This window comes from Clinocottus analis, unplaced genomic scaffold (genome assembly GCF_023055335.1).
Source record: "Clinocottus analis isolate CAN_PGR_092001 unplaced genomic scaffold, fCliAna1.0.p SCAF_8, whole genome shotgun sequence".
In the NCBI taxonomy this organism is placed as follows: Eukaryota; Metazoa; Chordata; class Actinopteri; order Perciformes; family Cottidae; genus Clinocottus; species Clinocottus analis.
The window spans coordinates 4,636,657-4,655,013 of NW_027176240.1; the positions used below are offsets into that span (position 1 = coordinate 4,636,657).

The 18,357-nt window shown below is 44.0% G+C and overlaps 1 protein-coding gene across 25 annotated transcripts in view; it reads left to right on the forward strand.

Annotated features, from left to right (window-relative positions):
• Positions 1-1,075: 1,075 nt before the first annotated feature.
• The window catches only part of camk2g2 (calcium/calmodulin-dependent protein kinase (CaM kinase) II gamma 2), a 57,498-nt gene continuing 40,216 nt past the window's right edge, over positions 1,076-18,357 (forward strand). For all 25 annotated transcript variants that reach the window (XM_068567558.1, XM_068567559.1, XM_068567561.1 and 22 more), the window contains exons 1-2: positions 1,076-1,265; positions 2,439-2,533. In XM_068567558.1, the coding sequence (XP_068423659.1) occupies positions 1,201-1,265; positions 2,439-2,533 (160 nt within the window). In that variant the 5' untranslated portion in view covers positions 1,076-1,200. The remainder of the gene's footprint in view (positions 1,266-2,438; positions 2,534-18,357) is intronic.

Here is an 18,357-nt window from a genome sequence, read left to right on the forward strand (position 1 = left end):
AAATTAGGGTGGAGAAAAACATACAAATTCACCTCAGATATACAACACTCACAAATGATTGTATTTGGAGAATGAATACAGCAGCAAACAACTATTTTCTGTGTAAAGACATAGCAAGGTATAATGTTTACTTTAGCAGTGAATGAAGTCTACGTGAGCGCCTCTGCTTTGTTTACACAGCCAGGTGTCAACCTTTTAGTGCACGTGAGCTTGCCCCTCTGGCTATTGCTTATGGCCAACATTCAGCACTACACTGCCAGTGATAATGCTGGCCCAGACGGCGTCGTCATTGTGGAGACATAGCAAACACCCGCCTTTGGTAAACACTGTCACACACTGTTAGCTGCAAGCAGCCGGCTCCCACTGTCACGCTCCACTGTCACTGAGAGCCATGTGACACCTTTATCAATAATGCCATCTTTACTATTATTTTTTTTAATAAACAAGAATCAGAACCATTCATTGCAACGGATGGCAGGTGGTGCATCATGTTAAATAATAAACAATAGAACAAATAAGAACAAATAATGACCAAATAAATGCATCAACTCTTTTTTTTTCAGTTACCCAACTAATCTGCACGGCTCATGAGCGACTATTTCAGCTAGTGGCAAAGCTCCAGGTATGCGGATGTTGGCCGGTCCAAACTGAAATATCTCAATGAAATGTCGTGACATTTAGTATAGACATTCATGTTCTCTTTAGGATGAAATGTAACAACAACTTTTGGAAACTCTTCACTCCCACATTTGTATTTGTCCAATACTTCGGTTTATGACCAAATTACCCTTGAATGTTTTTCTCTATCGTTAACTCTAAAGACCACTTTTGTCCATTGAGTGAACAACTTTTCAAGTTCAAAGAGGGAAAAAAAAGAAACACAGAATCAAATAGAATACATATATTACACCAGGTCAGGCCCACTGTTACAAATCAATTCAGTTTCCATTTCTTTTCGCTTCTTCAAACAAAGTGGCGCACCATCTTAATAGAGGATCTTTGTTACTACAGCTAGGCTGCTCTCTCGCTCTCTCTCTCTCTCTCTCTCTCCCCTCCCACTCCCTGCTCCTCTCTCAGAGCTCGCGCCTCTCTTCCCCCTCTCTGCCTTCACGAGTTCTCCTCTCGAAACCTGCGCGAGGCGGCCACTGAAGCGCGAGGCGATTTTTCCCCCCTTACCTCTCCCCCTAAACTTCAGTCAACATGTCTACAGTTCCGACCTCGACCAGATTCACAGACGAATATCAGCTGTACGAGGAACTCGGAAAGTAAGCGACCGCCGCCGCTGCTCTTGTTGCATTCAGTGTGTATGTGTATGTGTTTTTGCACGTTTTTCGCCTGTGCTGCTGCCATTGTGCGCGGTTTACTTCATTGTTGACAAGGCAGGAGCGGGGCTGTCAAAAACATGGCAGGGTAGCAGAACCACCTCGGCAACAACGCGCTGTAAGCTGTCGGCGCTACAAAGGCTCGTGTTTTTAAACCCTGGACGTGTGCACGAGGCGTATCGCCGCGGCTCCTTCTGTACCCCCCCCCCTAAAAAAAGGTGTGCAGCATCCGCGTAGAGGACCAACTCTCTTTTGTTGGTGTGAATTTATCCGCAGGTAGCACGCGTCGAAAACTCGTTTGCACCCGTCGCCTGGTGGCATCCTCGCGCTCCTCTTCAATCATTCAGCTGTGTGTGTGTGTGTGTGTGTGTGTGTGTGTGTGTGTGTGTGTGTGTGTGTGTGCGCGTGTGCGTGCGCGCGCATTTCTAAGCAGACTGCAGGGCTACTGTTTATGTCAAGCCACCACATAAAAAAAATTAAATAATAATTAAAAAAAGACTGTGGCCGTTGCTCATTTTGTCTGTGCGCGCCGCACGTATATGTGCAGCGTGCAGGATTAAAACATGAGAGGACACAAATGTTGCAGTGTGTGTGTGCGTGTATATTCCGGCTACAAAAAGCCACTTTGTAACATCTAATCTGTGCGCGTGCGGCTAATGGAGGCGCTCCACCTTCTCATACAGCCGACAGCGTGGCTTTAAAGGAGGCGTCTGGCATGGCAACAAAAAAAAAGGATAAATAGCAGCCAGGCTGAACAAACGTTGACTCTACCTTTTTCAGTGGCTTCTTCCTCCTCCTGTCCTCACGTGTCTTCCTGTGAGCTCGTGACCCCAGGGTCCTTTAACAATGACACAATCCCCCTCTCTCTCTCCTCCCTGTCAGGCACTAGTAGCCAGGACCTCTCCTCCCATCTCACTCACAGAATATCATACTGTATCAATTATGCATGTGACCCCCCGCCCCTCCTTTCTCTCTTCAGGTGTGTGTGATTCATGCATGCCCTTAGTGTGTGACGAGTTCACACAAACGCACACACACACACACATCTAATGGAGAGTTTTATGTGAGAAGTGGTTTCACTAATCTGCTTTTTTCTTTCTTTTTTTCCTGCTCCAGGGGCGCCTTCTCCATCGTCCGCCGTTGCGTCAAGAAGTCCACCGGCCAGGAGTATGCTGCGAAAATCATCAACACAAAAAAGCTCTCGGCCAGAGGTAAGTACGACAGACATCCGTCGAGGGAGCAGTATGAATTTGTCGAGCGGCTGAAGGTGCTCCGTGATGTCGGTTTTGCTTCCTGAAGAGCAGCGATCCCAGAGCTCCGTCCTCTGTCTCCCCTCACATCCATCCCTCCATCCCATCCCCCCCTCAGCGGAGATTCCTGAAGAGCTCGAGGCCTTTTTGGCAGAGCTGGGCTTAAGTTGTGCGGTTCAGTCAGTGTGGGGCTTCGGCAGCTGTCCGCAACCGTTTTTGGTTTTGTTATGGTTACCGTTGGCCTTTTCTCATCAGCTTGACCTTAACCTAAGATATCCTCAACTTTTACGGCATCTCGCCGGAAGAGATCAAATAAATGTCTTGTTTTTAATAAGTGCTGGCTCCTATAACGCTGCACTTCTCACAAGGGGGATGGGGGGGGGGGGGCTTCTATACAACCTCAACCCAAGACCTCCCGTGTTGTGAGCTGTGAGCCTTTTTAGTGTGAGGGTGTAAAATATTTATTGCAGGTATAGAAAACATTTATAGATATTATAATACTCCTTTCCCAACGTGGGGTTTGAGGACTCGGCAACGTTACGTCCCCTCCCCTCCTCCCTCGGGTTAGTTGAATTTTCTGAGTGACTTCCTGGTTGAACTTTGACCTACTGTAACATGCTCAACATACTTGCAATCGCACACGGTGTTTGTGCCCCTTGTGTTCGAGTCACAGATGTGTTGCTAAAATGTGATGCTACGCACGTAATTTGGGGTTAAGTAGTTTCGAGAAATGAGGGATTATTACCATTCGGCTATCATTAAAAAAATAAATAAATAATCAAATCTGATTGTATTCAAACTCTTGTAGCCTCACACGCACGGACAGATGAACGCGTCGCGCACGCGTACACCTCACGACAAACACGTCACAGACGGACACGGCACGCACGACGACGTTTCCGTCCGTCTGTGCGTGAGCGACGTGCCCGCCTGTACATGACGCGTCTGTCCGCTTGTGCGCGACTCGTCAGGAAAAAACATAACCGACTCTGAAAGTTTGACATGGAGAAATTCGAGCAGTTGAGGAGTTTCCAGCCAAAGACTAATAATTGGTCTCACTGTCTCATTTTTCGCGAGTAAAGAAACAAATCTCCTTTGGTTCACTGCTGTCTGCTTGGTATGAGGAGATCAGGGCAAAAAGCAGATGGCGTGGCCCTGATTGAAGCTCTAAAACCCTTCATCGTGGTTTCAAATGAAAACTTAAATCCTTTGAGTATCTGTGTGCAAATATCTGCAGCACATTAAGGGTCTCGTCTCTCCCGTTTCCCTCTAAAATGTTTCTTCTTTGATCAAACTGTGTGTGTATGTGTGTGTACGTGCAGCAGTTTTAACACATGTTGAATTATCACCACCTGCGTTCAGTATTTGTGGCAGATTTGTTGTCATCGGTCTGCCTCTTGCTCTGTCGCGTGTGTGTGTGCGTGTGTGTGTGTGTGTGTGTGTGTGTGTCATGGCGTTCCTCCTGCCATGCAAGCATTACTGTCTGTTAAACCTTGTGGTTGTCGCATGTGTTTGGGTTTGCACATTGTGTGTGTGTGTGTGGTGTAGACCGGGGCCAGTTCTGGACTAATCTGGCTGATTTGGTCTCCCCTGCTGCCCTCATTTTTATTTTGTTTCCTCCGTTTCCTTCCTTACCTGTAAACAAAAGATGGATTTGAGGAAAGATCTTGAAACTTGCGTGTGTTTGTTTGTGTGTGCGTGTGAGGATGTATGCGTTGGCAGTGGTCCGGAGCTTGTAACCCGGCAACAGCAGGGGTGAAACTCCTCATCCCATAGGCTGTCTGGCAGAGAGACTGTGTGTTCTCTCTCTGTGTGTGTATGTGTGTGTCTGTCTCTCCGGGTCGTGGTCACAATTATCACACAAACACATAGACGACTGCTCTTTTCTCACTTGAAGCACAGTTGCACACATTTTCTCTCACCTATTTAACGGTTCTCGCACTTCACTGTGCGCACTCAGGTCTGTCTGTCTCAATACAGTTTCTCGTTGTGAAATACACACACATTAGTCTCTCCTTCAGCGCTCGTTGTCCTTCGTCAGAGCTGAAGTGTGCTGGTGCTGCCAATATGTTTTTTTTTTCACAAACACAAGAAGCAACCCGCTACACACAGACACACACACACATATGCATGCATACAATGCCGGAAAGAAAGGCAAGGAGTGTGTCACTGACAGGCACCACTGTGTTGAAGAATTCTTAATTACATATATATTAATTAATTAATTATAGGGCTGCACGGTGATGTAGCGACGAGCACTGTCACCTCACAGCAAGAGGGCCCCGGGTTTGATTCCCAGGGGGTCCTTCTGTGTCTGTGTGGAGTCCATAGCCATGCAGCTCAGGTTAATTGGAGGCGCTAAACTGCCCGTAGGTGTGAATGTGAGCTCCATGTGGCCTGCGATAAACTGGCGACCTTTCCAGGGTGTACCCTGCCTTCGCTCAATGTCACCTTAGATCTGTATTTATTTCTGGTGTGTTAATCTACATATATGTGTTAGATATATATAGATATATAACAATGAACGTACAGTATATAGGAATTGGTGGTTTGATGGCTGGACTACTTTTAGAGTATCACTTGTGCTTAGGAGGTGTGTGCATGGGTGCATGCGCGCAGGTGGGATTAAGCCGTATTCTCTGCAGCTCGGGGAGGGCACGTCAGCTCGCGGCGAGTTCAGTGATTACGACTGGCTCATGCGGCGACACATGCACGCGCACAGCGCACAAGCAGACACTCACACATGCACACGTGGTCTGTCACTTCCACTGACGTTCACAAGCGCATATCCACACAGGCGCGTTGTTAAGAACACACTACATTCAGTAATAGTTCTGATTTGATCTATTTTATCTACTATATTTTCTAATATGGATACTTTTTTCTCGTTAGTGAGCCATGGTAGTAATTTAGTCAGTTTAGTTTATTTATAGCATTAAGTAATGTACTTTACAGTTTAGTGTTTTGGCAGTTGATTAGCGGATTTTGAACAATTTGACATTTTGAGAAAAAGGCTCATTTTCTTTTTGATGGAGTCAAACGAGAAGATTGACACAGCTCTCGTAGAAAGCTGCAGCCAGTTAGCTTAGCTTAGCATAAAGACTGGAGACGGCGTGAGGTATCTCCAGTAAACCAGTAAAGCCGCCTACCAGCAGCTCTAAAGTTCACTCACGTTATATCTTGTTTTTTTAATCTGTAAAGAGTAAAAATCCCAATGACCCTTTTTACTGGGGGGTCAATTCTTGACCAGTCACAGTGACGTCCTGGAGTCTCTGCTGATTGTTGACTAGAAATAATCTGACCTACAAAACGGTGAAACTGTCATTTTTTATAGCTCAAATACTGTCAGTTCCTGCTACTCATTCGGAAAGCTGCTGATGCTGTAGTACTTTATTTTTACCAGTGACTTTAGCATCATTTTACAGAAGTTGATGGTGACGCTGAGTGTTGGCTTGAGGCGTCAGCGATGGCTTAAAAAAAAATCGTGGGAAGCAGAAGTTGAGAAGGGCAGTGTGCTCATAAATTCATGGTACTTTTACTTCAGTGTTGGAGGTCTGTTGCATGCTTTGTGCACACTGATGAGGGAGATAGGAGAGCATCTGTTTTGGATGAGCCTGTATGACTTCTGTACATCTTCTGCAGAGCCAGAAGTCAGTGGTTGGATTGTAATTAGACAATCTAACCACTGACTTCTAATTACAATAAAAGGAAGTTTAGAAAGTATTTTCATATCTCTTTTCTAACAGAATGTCTGTTACAGCAGCTCATCTCATTGTGTAAAAAAAACAAAAAAAACTTGCATATCTACACGTTTATTAGCAAGTCAGCATTTTCTTTTGCCAAGTCAGCCTTCATCTGCAGCTTTCCGTTCAAGAAGGCTCACTGCCATCATCGCCTCTTTACAGCTGCTTTCACTGCATCCGTTGATGATGATGTCGCAGTGACTCTAATTTTATTTAATAAATAAATACACCATACACTGTATGGACTAAATCAACTTTGCTCATTTAGCTTTTGGTTTAAGTTGTAGGATTAACTTTGTACATCTGAAGGATTCCTGTTAGTTGTTAACCACTAACGCCGTGAGCCAGCAATTACCCTCGTCCTCACCAAAGCATGTGCCGTCTCAAGTGCCTGCACTGATGGAGACGTGTTGCTACAGGTTCCAGTAAGGACTTAAAACTTAAGCTCGGGAAGCTGGTTATATTCACATCTCCATGGGTAACACTGCGCAGTAGTTTACGGGATGATACATCTCTGGAGACGGATAATGGATACCTCAACCCATAGTTGTGCGGTAAACAATAGAACCGGCTGGTTCACTCTCGGATGTAGCTTCTAGGAATGTGTGCTCGCACATTTGATTGACGACTGCAATCCTCTTCCAGATGTCGCTGCTTTGCGTTGCTGCAATTAACCTGGTTGAACAAGGTTGAAACCTGAATGACGGTGTCTGAACACGGCTTCCTCACTTCCCTGACGTCTTTCTCACGCTATAATATTCTTTGAGGTGGACATCACAGTAATATCATTTATAACATTTATGCACTGTGTCGAGTGTCTACAGCAAAATGCTAATTTCCAACACGTGTCCATAAGAGTTTGTTTTTTTCCTCGACACATTTTCTTGGAGGAACAAAATGTATTTATTTGGCTGCGACTAAATATATTTTTTCTCATTAGTTAATCTGCCAATCACTTAAGCGTACAGTTGTTTGGCCTTTTAAGAGATCATAAAATGCAAAAAATGATGTCCATAATATTTTCCCATACCCCATGATGATGTTTGTTTTGTCCAACTAACAATCCAAGAATATGAATTATTCTATCACAGAAGACAAACCTGCAAACACACTTACTTAAACAATAATTTAGTAATTTCTTAAAATAAACTTTGGACTTTGGACAAGTTTTGCATTCTTAAACACTGAAATGTCCCAAAAAATTCTCTGCTTCCAGCTTCTTTAAATGCGAATAACGTGCCGCTTCTTTCCGCAGTTAATTGAATCTCAGTTAATTGAATTCAGGCACAGTATTGAATGTAGGTCAGCCGCCTTTTGGCAACGCTCAGAGCCCAATACACATTCACTGGAGTCATGCGGTTACGTAGTAAAAAAGAAGAGGAGGAAATACACTTGCAGTGTAAAAATGAGCTTTGGCTTGCGTTTCCCCGTGTATGTTGCGAGCTGTTGCCAGGGCCCGTGTGGTCAGCTGGATTGGTCGAAATTGGGATTGACGCGGGATTAGACGCTCGGCAAACGTTTTCTCAGTCGAACCGCTTTTAACACCCGAGGGAAAACGCCGTTGATCGGTGTGATCCATCTCGATGGCGCTCCGTGTTTATTTTTAGCGGCAATTATGTGTCGCGTATTGTCTGGAGCTGTGAAGGGAGTGTATTTTTAGTTGCACTGTTATTAGGTAAGGCCTTGTGATGTCAGGGGAAGAGAGTAAAGGAGGGGAGAGGCTGGCGGCACTCGTCCCACTGTTGAATTATTGAGGTGCGAGGCTGCTCTGCTCTCACTGAACACGGACAAGAGCTGAGGAGTGGACCCTCAAAGTCCTCTTCTACGCATCCTTTTATCTCCTTTTTCTTTCATGCGTCTCCCTCAGCCTCACTTCCTATCCTACTATTGTCTGTTCATCTCTTTCGCCTCCTCTTCCTCCCTCTTTTGCTCGTCCTCTTCGCTCCCCCGGTGCCTCATCGCAGGCCATGCACGCCTATGACTACGACGTGTGTGTTTGTGTGTATTTCTGTGTGTGTGTTTTTGAGCTTTTGGTTGTCTTGGAGTGCGGCCCGCTGTAGGCTGATGGCGGAGGGGCAGATAAACGTAGCAGAGCAGCGCGGTGAATGTTTCATGGGACCAAGTGTGAATATTTGATGAGAGGGTGAGAGTCGTATATGGAGAGAGAAAGATGTAGATATGGAAAGGCAGAGTGAGGCAGTCGGTCAGGGTTACATGCTCCAAATCGCTGAAACACTTGACGTGGTGTTAGTCTTCCCACAGCATGCAAACCTTCCTCTTTTCTTGTCAGGGCTTTGAAACGATACTGTGTGTGTGTGCGTGGAGGTTCAGTGTGTTTTTCCAGGACTCTCCTCCTGTCATATTCATCTTGCCCTCTTTACTCTCTTCTCTGCTCATAGTGATCCCCTCCTTGTCCGACACATGAGGTATCATGAGTGGGCCAACTTGAATAAAAATGTAATTTACCATTTACCGGAGGAGGACATGGACGCGGTTGTTACTTTTGAGTGGAGTCATGTGTCACTAGAAAGTGAACCTACGAGTCTGTGCGACTGCAGCGACACGGTATGGAATGTAAATAAAGATAGTAATGTTAAAGGTCAACACACACCGGGGGCAAATCCCCTGCGATTATTTTACGTCTGGAGCTGGAGAGGAGTGGATTTAGTCTGCGCCGCCTTCATCAAGGTTGAAAGGAGTAATGAAGTTTGCCTTCTTGGTTCGGGATACGGAGATTCAGTGTTGTCGTTTTCTAAATATAGGTGTACTAGGTATACCTAACTGGTTTGGTTGATGCTACGGAAAATAAACCTCATTCCAAAAACACATTTACGTTGCTTTTTTTTTTCTGCTGTGCAATATTTGCAGAAAAAAGTGCAAAATAATAGCAGGAAAACGCTGCAACTAATGATCTTTTATTGTGTTATTTTGCTCTTTGGGTCATCAATTGTCAGACAATAAAACAGTACAGTACCAAACCACTGATATACTTAATATTATACTTAGAATTTAATATAACATGGAAAAAGGAGCTGTGGCAAACATGTTCTACACGTGAGGATTTGCTTCTTTTTTTTTGTCATACACAATAATAAACTGAATGTCTGAATAGAGCAAGGTACTTTAAGACGTCAGCTTGGCTTCTGGGAAATTAGAAGACTTTTTATATTCTCAAAAACATTTTTGGGAATTAATTGAAATTTGTTGCAGCCCGACTGTGCACATCTATCCTGCCTGTGGTCATCACTTCATGGGAAGCGAGTTGTTTCACAGCCCGTCAACACTTCAGTGGGTTACATTAGAGAATCTCAGGTGAATACGCGTTTGTGTGTTTGTGCATGCACCTTTTTAGAGTGGCTGCTTTTATGGAAACACGCACAACAACATCCCATCAGGCGTGTTCATGTACCAGTGCAGACTTTAAGGCCATGCTGGGTGACAGCGACTTGCTCTTTGCTTTCTGTGACGTCGGTCACATCTGGAAAAGAACAAAGAGAGACGGAGAAAAGCAGTGGTCGAGCGATCTAGAGTCTGAATGAAGAGAGGTTGCCCCACGTAGGACCCACATGCTCTTAGCTGACGCCCAGCAGCGTCTCAAACATAGCAAAATAACACAAAGATAATATACAGGCAAAATAAACAGACACCAAGACACATGTCTAGTGCTTCATAAGTGATGATTGAGAGGGATTATTTGTCTCACAGGCTATACCTAATTATTTAAGAGTTATTTAAGCAATTTCTTGCATGTTATATCTTTGAAACACAGTTGAAAAATAAGAAGCGCTCCACCTTTTTTGAGTCGGAAAGCCAGGGAAACCCCGTGTTTACAGTTAAGTAAGTTGCCGACAGTGAAGCAATGCTGCTGTTCTTTAAAAGGAGAGGGGTTTTATTGAGATTATTTATTGCCACAGTTGGAAGCAATAAAGCTGGGCATACACATGGGAGACGCATCCAGCAATAATGTTTGTGTGTGTGTTTGTGTCAACAGTCTCTTGCTCTTTTCTTCCTTTCTACCTCTCTGCCTCCTAACATTTGGTTTCACACATGGACAAATTCACCGCGTACATTGTGAGCTAAATGTAACGCTAAACTCTTCTTGGTTTTTTACAGATTTCTACAACTAAAAAGTTTGTATTTCATTAAAGTTACAACCTCGAAGAAACCCGTTTACGTTGTCTTTTGTAGCATCTGTATGGCGATGAGCGGTAATGTGGTTGGGTACATTTGGGCTGGTGTGAAAAGTTGTGTCAAACTCTGGTGCGGAGTAAACAACTGGAAAAAAAAAAGATTACTATAAATTCTAAACATGACCTTTGTCCAACTGTGTTTGTGTTTGTGTGTATCTGCAGCTCTTCAGACATGCCTGTGAACACTGTGTGGTTTGTGGTTTGTGATCATAGGTCTCATAGTCTTAAGCCTCCGCCATGAGCTAATACAGTGCGACCAATACAAATCACTGTTGGCCTGTAAATCTGCATGTGTTATCAGTCGGTTTGAGAGTAGCGCTACATCTGGAAAAAAGCCCTTTTTGGATCCACACATACCTGTGTGAGGTCTGATGAATGCCTCAGCTGACGTCACTTGAGTCAGCATTGATGTGTGTACATTTGAAATGAATACAAAATCATACATTTTGGAGATCGGTCAATTGGCGGCTCCGATCCTCGGGCTCAACCGTTTCGGCCCTTATCAACTACTTCCACTACATCGTTAGTTTCGTCCTGACGACAGACGGTTGTGTCTACAACACACCGCTTTGCATAGCTAATCATTATATTGGTGTATACTTTTGACTGTTGTATAATAACACAACCAGAAACACAAACACGCATATGCACACACAACATGGTGTTGGTTCACCATCATTATCTCCGTTTACGTGAACGTGTCTTTGCACAGGGCCGCTATTTTTCCCCAAGAGGACAATGTTTGCCGAGCCAAGTTTTTATTTTTCTTGCTCGTGTGCGGCGCCCTGACCGTTGTGTCGGTCAGTCGTTTCACTTTAACAATTCACACCTGCCCGCAGGCTCTTAGCCAAGTTAAAATAGTTTGATAATCTCCGCTGAAAGCTAGCCACAGCTCGTCGTATCCCAATACATTTGCTCAATGAAGCGTGCGGCTGCATGGTTGGGTTGAAGTGTGTACTCCTGTTGATTTGGCACGGCACCAACACAGTTTGTGCGTTTGGGTCTGCTTCCAAGGTTGAAATCAAATCAGCCTTTCCTAATAAGTCTTCTCACGGTAATCCCATTAAGGGCCTGCCGCCTTGACACACTTTGGTGCCGTTGTGTGGGGGGGAGACGCAGGTTTTGTAAATTAAAGCACGACCTCCACTTGATCGCCAGTGGATTATAATTACAAGATGAGCTGCCACAATAACAGGGGATCACCCGTTCCAATAATCCTTTTACGACCAAACATTTTTTAAACATGGCCTCAACTCAACATCGGAGCAATAATTCTGAAAGGAAATATAAATCAATAAACGGGAATTGTTTAAATCGCTGTCAAGTGACGACGATATGCTGTATATGGAAGCGGATTAATCCATTTTAACCTATGCAGCAATAAAAGAATGCAAAAAAAAAGGCACACACACTCGTAAAATGTGATAACCGCACACGCAGCTCGTTGCTCGCACAAAGCGTCGGAAGCCCAAACAGGGATCGTGTGTGTTGAGACCGATCTTTGAATGTATAACAAACAGTTGCTCCACGAGCTCCAAAATAAATATCAAACATCGTGGCTGCTCAGTAGGAATTGGAGAGCAGATCGGTGCAATTTTAAAATACTATAATTATTTGCTTTTGATAAGGATTAACTCACACACTGCTCAGCTGTCCGACATGATCTACGTCAGCTGTCGCTCTTTACGCGGCGTTACTGGCTGCGTTAAACCTGTGCTGAACTCTGGATGTGTGTTCATGTGTCGCTTCACGTCATACCAAACGGACTGGCAGTCTCCACACACACAATAGAGGCCATTATCCCTTCTCTCGGGGCATAACCATGAGATGTGTGTGTGGGTGGGTGTACACGTGCATGTTTGTGTTTGAACAACTCTCAGATCTGGTCATTGTCCGGGTTGAAGCATGTCGCCCTGGAACAGCCGCTCATCAGTGATTAGTTATCACTAAGCGAGGATCAAGGCCGCACTCTGACACATCAAGGCCGGGAACCCGCGCCGTGTTATTTATGTGCAGGAATAAAGGTGCCAGTATTTGCCTCCAGCTCTATTCTTAGGAAGAGTTTAGGTGTCATCATCACACACATCACACGCATCTCTTGAGCATTTGAAGCCGATAGCTTGAGAAATTAACGCGCGATATTAGAAACTCTTGCCGTCATATGTTTTCATTCTCCAGTAAAAAAAAAAAAAAGCCGTTGTTGAAATATGGCCAGCACAAGCAAATAATGGTTGGTTTTTAAATAAAGCCAAATAAAGAAAACATGAAGGAATGATCGTAAATGGCTCTACAGCAACAGTATTCCCTTAACTTTACTAAAGAGAGGATCAAATCGATGCAGCAGAACCAGAGATTTATTTCTATTGCATGCACCTTCCTCATCAAAATCACCCACAATGCAACGCAGTCGCATACATGTTGAGCTTCTGGAATGCTGTTGATGTTAACGTGTGCAGGAAATGTTGAGGACGAGGACTAAAAGAGGACATAAAAGCCTGTTTTGGGTGAGATTTGCTCTGCAGTTGGTGAACAGAGGCCTCTGTTCACCAAGTATTTGAGTATTTACTGTTTACTGTCACACAAGTTCTGCCCTTTAACCCTGACATAATAAATGAACAATTGCTCTCTCAAATGAGTCATCAAGCCTTTGAATCTGTTCTGACAAAAGGATGTCTGAAAACAACTTGACTCCATGCTTCAAAAATAGCACATCTTTGGTGAATTAAATACTTTTTGTTGTTGTTGTAATTATCACCCAGTTAACGTGATGCAATGCGTTTTAAAAATATAGTTCCACAGCATCTCATGCTTCAGGCTGCCTTGTGAAGATGAATGTCTCAAACCATGCCTGTGCTTCTTAATTTACTGCTAAAGAATGTTTTTGAACTCATTTTCTCAACCTAATGATTTAAACTAGCAACAGGGTCACAGCTCACTCAGCGCTAATGCTGCCGGTAAGCTTTTAAAATGTACTTTGTGCTATTTGGCGCGATGAGCTGGCAGAGTAGCTATGATGAATCTAATTTACCTTTTTTTTTTTTTTTTTAATCTCGCGGTGCATTTGCTCAGCCACGGTGCGGTGGAGAAAACGGGACTGAAGAAGTAAACCACAGGTGTCTGCTGTTCGTCTTTTTTAGAAGGGTTGTTACTTTTGGGGGGGATTTCATGTCAGTGTTTTCACTTCCTCTCGTGAGAAGGACCATCACACTTTTGCATACAAGCCAGGTTTTCTGATCCATTATCTTAAAAGAACATCAAGACTAAGATTATTAGTTTGGGGTCGCCGGACAAAAACGATGAGATTAGAAGATTTTCTCATCTCATCTATACAGTGTGTAGGTTTCTAAACGATACCAGAATACCTCTTTTCATGAAAATATTCCCCTTTTTATTGGTGGAGGCAGCAGCGTTGGTCTCTTGATCCAAATGCTTCTACTTATCCGGTGAATGATCTTCACTTGTCACTTCTTAAACAGGAGGCCGTACAAGTTCCAATACAATATGAATTTAAGTGAATAAACTTAATTAGGAAAATGAGTGTTAATAAAGAGTTTTTGGATTTCATTGTGGCCATAAACAAATATGTTTTGGATATTCTCTGAATATGACAATTATAACCTTGGAAGGTGGGAATGATTAGTTGTGTGGTCAGTTTGGTTCATTTTGGAAAGCCGGCCCCTGTCTTGTGTCATCAGCATTTATCTTGATTATCCCATAACAGCATTGACATATAACCCATGTTTGCTGTTGTGTAGTAAATACTCTTGACTGCATCAGCTCCAGAAAAAAAACACATCACTCATTGAAAGGACGTTTTATGTTAAAGTCACATATTCATGCAAGCGCTGCCACTGTACAAGAGGCAGTCACATGACTGTTGTTGTTGAGCAGCAGTGTCTGTTATTTAAAAGATAAAATAACTGCAGGTGATATTGGCTTTTTGATTACTGTTTTAAAAGCGATTTTTTTTTTTTTTTTTTTTTTTTTTACCATATCAGATGAATAAAGTTTTAAAGAGTCAAGAGGAGCAGTCTCCAAATCATGACAGCAATTACTATGGAAATCAAAACGCATAACCCAGTTATTTAAATCATCCAGTGATTTTAATTTTTTTATGTCAATCAAAATCTACTAGCCGATAGGGGTGGGGGAAAAAATCGATACAGCATAGTATCGCAATATTTTGCGTGCCGATAATGTATCGATACACGAAAGCCGAGTGTCGATCTTTTATTTAGTCAATTCCAAACCTTTTGATCCTGGAACAATAAAATCAATTTATTTTTTGTTGAAAAACTTTTTCTTTTAGGGACAATTTGCGGTTGGAAAAAAAGGTAATAAATCGCAATACTCGGCGTATCGTGATAATATCGTATCGGGGGACCTCTGGTGATTCCCACCTCTACTAGCGATTAATTTTCTGTTTATTGACTGATGGACTACCCAGGTATTGATTCAGCGATATCAGCTATTTGTATTTCTCTTAATGTCAGTGGATGTTCTCTGTGGTTGTTGTGTAAAAGAGTCGCCAGCAGCCTTTCAAGCAAATGTCAGGAGCCCCAAAATAATCTCTTTTCCATCGCGATACCTTCATCCTACTGGCGAGCGCTTCTGTCACTGCTGCCTGCTTCACATGGTGTTAAACTCCCCCAGCTTTTGGGATCATACAGAAGAGTCCATGCCCCGCCGTCCTCGGCTATCTCCCCACAGGAGGAGGTTTAAAGGAAGTGAAGCTGATCTCATGTTTGTTATCCTGTTGGTCAGAGAGAAGGTTTCTAATTAAACGCTGGAATGGGGTTCTGGCACAGACTCACAGACTCTTTTCACAAGCAACCTGATGTTATTGGTCTCTCACAGCGGGTTAGCTGAGGTCAGATTAAGCTTCATTTCATTGCTCAATTTAACACACACAAACACACACAGTAAGCCACACAAGGCGACTGAAGACGTGCAGAACATAACGCACAATTGAGAACTTTCTAGTGAACAGAAGGATACACAGTGTGTTGCGCAACTCCGATACCTTTCAGATGCCAAACCGATCCATGCGCGGTTGTTTTTTTTCATCCTGAATTTGAGAGCAGAAAAAGCACGATAGTACATTGACCGTCAAAGTCAAACTCTTTCACAATGTAAATGTGCGACTGAGCGAAATTTGAAACGACCGCGAGCGGCCACGAGGTCGGAAAACAATTTAAAACTTGGACGACGATATTTTGCAGATGCGGAGCATTGAGAGAGAGAGAGAGAGAGAGAATTTGCAGCGGGAATTAAAAAGTAATTTTCCACGGCTGCGTGGAGCTGTTGCAAAGCAAAAAGGTCAGGACGACCGTAATAAAAGTAATGAAGGCGGTTTGAATTCTGCATCAACTGTCTTGCTGTAAGCCAAAACCACCAGGGCGAGCAAGCAGGTTCATCTAAATACTCCTGGATGTCGCCAGGTGAGAAAATGCTGCAGTTGGCTGCCTGTGACGGGTAACCCTCTGAGCACAAGGGATATTGGGGATCAGTACACACACACAGAGAGAGAGATGAAAACTGGAAGCTTTTAAGCTTGTTACCATGCTGACGTTAGCATTTTTTTCTCTCAAAGCACCTCTGCACACAGCCTCACAGAGGCTGCTGGCATGGCTGCAGACGCTTGTCTTGTTTCGTTTTTTTCTTCTTCTTCTTCCTGTTTCTTGACTCGGGGGGAGGGTGAGTGCGGGTCCAGTAAAGCAGAACTGGTGTCTGTCTAATTAGCATACTGCCGAGCACACCGAAGGTGAAAACGGTGTCTGTTCAGAAGGGGTTGAAAAGGTCTTGAGGATTGGGTGCATGTCCCTTCTGGCTGAATAAATGGAGAATAAAGGAATCATCTGCCTGCTACCGGTCGTTTGTTTAACGGTTATGGCGGCAAGTGTCATATTTCGGATTTCAAAATCGTGACGTTATCGACGCCGTCCTTTATCGTTCCCCGTCTCGTTGCGTTTCCATCTTTCACGCCGCTGGTTTTGACTCAGCGACGCGAGCCTAGCGTCGGCCCGCTGACACCAGACTGACCTCTCACAGCGACGGGACGTCTGACTTGTGGATAGGAAAAGCTGTGACGGGAACGGAGGTGATCGGTGTCAGAAACTCACTTCTGCCTGTCTGGTTTCTCCATACGCCTCCATCCGTCAGTCGGTCTCTGTGTCTTACGTCTCTAACTTTCTGTCTCATTGTGTCTCTGCTCGGTGATGCGGGGCCGGGCCAGGTCGGTGTGATTCAGGGCTGTAAGCCGGAGGAGGATTGGATCTATTTATAGACTCGTCTGCTCTCTGGGCCACGCTGACCCGAAGTCTGCCTGTTCGTCTGTTGTTTCTGTCAGCCTGTCATTCACTTATCTCCTATCAGTTTGGTTTTCCTTTCATCCTGTTGGACCGTCAGATAGAAAGACATTACCCTCCAGTGTTTAACAAGCTCTAGCTCTAATTATCTTGCAGAGATCAATCAACACACACACACACACTCCAAGATTTATTCTTTGTTCAAAACTAGATTTCCCCTTACAAACATCCAAGAGAGATGCAACTAACATGTACTTGTGCTCGGTCTTGGGTCCGAAGCTTTTTTTGGTCTTTGGCAAGCGATTATAGGGCATCATCTTTGTCACTTTTGGCTCTTTTTATATGGTCGCAGCTCCATGACCCACATCAGATTCAATTCATCATACTTATCATCACACATGTTGTAGCTTTGGTCAGAAACACACCCAGTTTCATCCCATGTGTTGGTTTCTTTCTGAGAAGGACTGAGAGCCTCCTAATGTGTTCTCTGTGTATTTGGTGTGTGTGTGTGTGTGTGTGTGTGTGTGTGTGTGTTTGTGTTCGTGTGTGTGTATATGTGTGCAGGTAGGAAACAAAGCTGAGAGAAATGCTTTTAGTTTTCATTGACCTGTCTGGAAAGTCACTAAAGACTTTAAAGGGAATCACTAGGTTTTCTAATGGCTTTGCTCTAAAAAAACCAATGTGTGCGGCAACAACAACACGTACACATTAACAGCCACTGAAACGCACATTGATGCACTCGAATACAATATACTTCTTCAAGTGTGAAAATGTGACACAAAAACAACCTGGACTAATTTTAAAAGGAAAAAAAAACATCTATTGGATGTTTCCATTTTTTGCTTTGTAAATAATAATTATTTTATTCCTAAACAACACAATTGTTGTTACAGATATTGTCGTGCAGTCTAGCGGATGGAGCTTTTTTTTTTTTTTTTTACAATGCATCTCAGAACTGACTTCACGAGTGACAGTATTGTGTCAGTTGTGCGTTGTATGCGACTACTTTGAGCAAAAGCAGCTGACGCCCATGAGCGGCTTCGAGGTGAAGTTTCTTTAAAACGGAGAAGGAGCTGCTCTCCGTGTGCTGATTGTGTCTAATCAGCGAGTCCTCATGCTAATGTCCTGCTATGCTTATGGTGCAGGTTGCCAGGTCGGCTCAGCAGATGGAGAACGGTACATGCCAACCGTGGCCTTTTGTTGACTCTGCTTGTTCTCCGGCAACCCCCCGAGGAGAGAGGACTTTGACGCGGCGCAGACAGACACCCTGACTATTCAGAAGCCGCTAGTTGCAGTTCATAACCCGCGTTCTGCTGCTTCTTCTGAAACCCAGCGGTGCGTCGTGTGCCAAGTTATTCAATCTTTTACATTTTTCTTTTGGTTTTAGTGGAGAAAATATCTGGTTGAACAGGAAGTTTGGTGCGACAGGAAGTAGAGGAAGAACACGCCGCTGACACCTGCACAAACGCCAAATTCAGCAGAAACATCTGCAGCAGAGCACGATGACGCAACACCAGCCGTGGTTATACTTGCCTTCTCGATGC